General features: G+C 39.1%; 1 protein-coding gene across 1 annotated transcript; it reads right to left on the bottom strand.

Annotated features, from left to right (window-relative positions):
* Positions 1–619: 619 nt before the first annotated feature.
* LOC131247336 (NDR1/HIN1-like protein 13) lies at positions 620–1,439 on the bottom strand. Its single transcript, XM_058247685.1, has one exon. It carries the CDS (start codon positions 1,319–1,321, stop codon positions 629–631), a length of 693 nt encoding a protein of 230 aa, XP_058103668.1. The 5' UTR covers positions 1,322–1,439; the 3' UTR covers positions 620–628.
* Positions 1,440–4,467: the final 3,028 nt, after the last annotated feature.

The following is a 4,467-nucleotide window of genomic DNA, read 5'->3' as shown; positions in this document are numbered from 1 at the left end:
CAATTTGACCATTAATATCCAATATAAACACAATGATCGCTCCTCTTCAATATCAATTTAGTCATATTGTTGATTTTCAAATTTGTGCTAATCAAACCGTTTATTTTATTACTGTTTGCATCCAATAATTTGACTTCAACATTGGTCCAATCAAGCTGTTGATTTTCGATATCGGCCCAATTAAACCATTAATCTTCAATTTTAGATTAATCAAAACATTGATCTTTGAAATCAGTAATTTAGCTATTCATCTTTAGTATTGTTCCAATTGAACCATTGGGCTCTGGCATTGATCCAATTAGGCCATTGATTTTTAATTTGGTAGGTGTTACAAAACACACCCAAAGGGCCTATGTGGGAGATGCCTAAAAATGAGTTAATCTCATGATTGTTGGTTATCAAGATTACATGACTAAATCTTTACCAAAAAGATATAATCTCTAATTCAAAATTACTAATAACCAAAATGAGATGATCTTATTTTGAGGCGCCCACCAAACATACCTCAACATGGTTTCATCTCAATTTTAGGTGTCTACCAAAACAGGCCTTAACATGATTTCTTGATTCCCAAGAGGAACTTGATGATAAGAAAATAAATGAATAAAGATATGTTCTATTTTACTATTCATCGCTTTGTCCTGCATTTACATGAACTTAGGACCCCAGTAGGCGGGCCGCCAATCACAATACTACATCGCCCATGCAACCAGTACGAGAATTGCAAGAAATTCCGAAACTTGGATTTTGTTCGGAATGACCCCTTGATGTCGAACATGACCATATTGCTCTCTATCTCGCTTTGAAGCCGTTTTCTGTCTTCTGGTGGGAGGCTAACCTGACTAGAGATGAAGTGGACATCTCGAAGCACACTCTCTCGCCTGCTCTCGGAAAAGGGATCGATGGAGGTGGTGGCAATGAGCGTGTAGCCGTGGTAGAGGTCGATGACTAAGTAGTCAAAGGAGACGTCGACCTTCTTGTTTGGGTTGGAGAAGTTGGTGAGGATGGTGAGATCGGCATTGAGGAAGGAACCCATGTCAAGGTAGGCAGCATTGAGTGTAGCGCTGGCGATGTCGAATTGTGGGCTCCGCGGCCGGAAGACGAGGTACACGATGAGGATGGTTAGACCACCTAGGATGATGATCACCCATAATATCGTGCAGAAAATGGCGATCAACCATGTGATGGAGTTAGTTCGGCGTCCCATCGGACGGTTCTTGAGACGAGGGTAGGTTCGTGGCTCTTGGTGTTGATGTTGATGTTGATGTTGCTGCTGCTGTTGCCCTTGTTGTTCTTGACGGTTTTCATTGTCATGGCACATGGCTTTCCCTTGGAAGAAGATGAAGAAGAATACTGGAATTGGAGAGGACTGAGGAGGCTAAGGAAATGAGAAGCTGAAGAACGCGCGGTTGGATTCAAGGCCACGTAAAGAACCGAACATGTTCGAACTGGAAGTTATGTTTTTGTGCAAGTAATTAGGAGATTCCTCTTGAGTCGCTTTTCCACGCCATGGACGTTTGGACAACCAAAAAGAGGGTTGGATGAGGCTACTTTACGTCGTCCTGCAATTAATTAACAGCCGCTCTTGATTCATTCGAACTATGATATGCACGCGGTTGTGTGGTTGGTCAATGAGGACCATCCATATGGTTGGCCACACATTTGGGTACTCCACAATAGAAAAATCATGGCGAATATCATTATCCGTTAGGTCCAGTTTTTGAACTTCTATCAGAAGGCCGAAATGCAAAGGGAGTGTTGTGCAGATTCATTGGCGAGCTGTCTATTAATTGGATGGCTATAGTTTTTCACTCGTGTCGCATCTTTAGAATTGGGCCCGCCTGATTATCCAACCATATGTGTATGTGTTATTAAGACGAGTTCCGTCTTTGCTGAAGGCACAGGGAAATTCTGTGCCACGGCTTCCCATCGGTCCACCTCATTGCCGATGACACCAGCTCACGGAAGCCAGGACCCGGAGTTCCTGCTTAAAGGCTTCCGCAGGAAGTTCCTTTGTTGGGAACCTAGTTTGGGCCCACCGTGATGTTCGTAGGAAATCCACCTCGTTCATACGTTTTGCGAGCTCATTTTAGAATACACGACTGAAAATAAGCTAGATACAAGACTCAAGTGGGCCACACGAGAGAAAACAGTGGATAAAGAAATGCCTACAGTTGAAACTATCCTGGGCTCCACCTTCATGTTTATATGCCATCCAGACCCTTTATAAGGTCATTTCCATTGGGATGAACTGAAAATGCAAAAATCTTAGCTTGATACAAAACTTTTGTAGCCATACAAATGTTTCAATGGTGAATGTTTAATTCTCACTGTTTCCTATCGTGTGGCCCACTTGAGTCTTGAATCTGGCTCATTTTTTGTTACATGTGCTAGAATAAGCTCAAAAAGTGAATGTAAGGGATGGATTTTTTTACAAAAAATCATAGTGCGGCCCACCTGAGTTTGCAGCGCAAGATCTTCACAAGGAATGGCTTTTGCAGGAAATCTTCCCACCACACGTGTGAAAATTCTCTCGTCACTATGCTTTATGTGTTAGATACATACTGTCTCTGTCCACAAAAATTTTTGCCTTTTTTTGTTAACTGTCTCTGTCCATAAAAAAAAAATTTCAAATTATTATAAGTGCATAAGCTAAAAAAATAAGGCACATCCGCAGCTAAATTAGACCATACCACAAACAGTAGGGGGATTGAATTAACTACAGTTGAAATCTCTGTTACGGTCAATTGTGAGGTTTATTTGCCATCTTACTTCTTCATGAGGTCACACGGATGAAGGGGAAAAAGAAAAAAGAAGCAAATATTACCTTGATCATAGCCTTATATGGCCCTAAATAGTTTTCAATGGTATGCATTCATTTCCCTCTATTTCGTGTAGTATGGCCCACTTGACACTTGGATCTGTCCTGTTTTTGGTCTCTTTCCCTTAAATGAGATGGAAAAATAGATGGACGGTGTGGATCTGACACATACATCATGATAGGGCTCACGTACGTGCCACATGCCGGCCCTTCTGGTTTTCTTGCCGCACCACAGAGCAAGTTGTTCACAAACCCAAGTGCAAGGTCGCGATGTAGTAATAACTCGGTAAGAACGAGGTCGAATTCACAGAGAATGGGGAACATAGTTTAGAACTAATCTAAGTCTAACTTGATTAGTATGTGTTTTTAATTCAATGATTTAGAAAAAAGGTTTTGAAATAATAAAGATAAAAATATTAAGGATTCAGGAATCCATATATAACAATCTCAATATTCAATCTCAATATTCAATCTACTTGATTCAATGATAACTCAAATGGAATCAAAGTCCTATCTTATCCAATCAATTAATGAAGTGGTTAAAACAGAATCTGAACTTTCCATTAGTTTAGTTCCCAAATATCCGTCTAATTGTAATGATTGTAGGGAATTCAATAATTTATCATGCCCATGAGATGATGGTAATCAACGGGATTTTACGAATCACACAATTTCAAATCCAATAAGATCATATCAAGAGCTTTCATAACATCTACTATAATTTCAGTCACAATAAATCATAGAAAACTAGAAATATATCTTTATTCAAACTAAGAACTAATAGAAGTTCAACATAAACTTGAATCAAAACAAACTAAACATCAAAATAAACTATAGGTTTCATTCATTAGCCTTAGCTAAGAGATTAGCATGAGAAGACTAACATCCTATAAGAAAAATAAAAAGATCTACCAGAATCCGTGAAGAAATGGAAGTAGAAGAACGTTGTCGGCACTCCACTTGAGCCTTCTCTCCGTTTCCAAACCCTAGAAGATACTTTGTAATAGCCTGGGGACTCCTTTAAATACTTTTGCAATTCAGACTTTCACACCAACCCGGAAAAATTTGCAAACCGCCTGAAATTTATGTACTCCGCGCAAACTCTGCGTAACGCCTTCGATGTCATCGAACATAAAATCCCAGGTTGAATATAATTCGGAGGTCATGCCTTTTCGCACTGCGTAAATCTTCGATACCATCAAGTTGTCTTCAATGTCATCAAATGGTGTTCGAGTAATCGAAAAAGTGTCTAGAATGTTCCAACGACCAAACTCAATTTTTATGTAATTCTTCGATGTCATCGATCGGTGTTCGATGTTATCAAACACTTTCTTCGATGTCATCAACCGGACATAGACGGTGAAGTTCAGATTCTCTAAATTTCCACACTTTGCACTTCCGACTTCCTTCCTTCTCCACTTGGTTTCTTTGGATCTTTAACATGTGAATTTTTCATCAATAACTTTCAAATCTCCAATTCTTCATTATCTTCTTTTAAATTCTAAATCCATCTTTCTATGCGTATATTCATCATAAGCTTCCGAATCACCTCGCATGACAAAAAATGTATATAGTTAAATCAAATTATCAATTAAATATAAGGAAAACTAATGTAATTGAAGGGATAAATATGCAATATTAGAGTC

Source organism: Magnolia sinica, chromosome 5 (genome assembly GCF_029962835.1).
Source record: "Magnolia sinica isolate HGM2019 chromosome 5, MsV1, whole genome shotgun sequence".
NCBI lineage: Eukaryota > Viridiplantae > Streptophyta > Magnoliopsida > Magnoliales > Magnoliaceae > Magnolia > Magnolia sinica.
The sequence above is the reverse complement of the archived record's forward strand: the minus strand, read 5'-3'. Positions and strand labels throughout refer to the sequence as shown.

Bases quoted from the DNA above. Each gene is read 5' to 3' on its own strand.
- LOC131247336 (XM_058247685.1), bottom strand. From the start codon at position 1,321: ATGTGCCATGACAATGAAAACCGTCAAGAACAACAAGGGCAACAGCAG.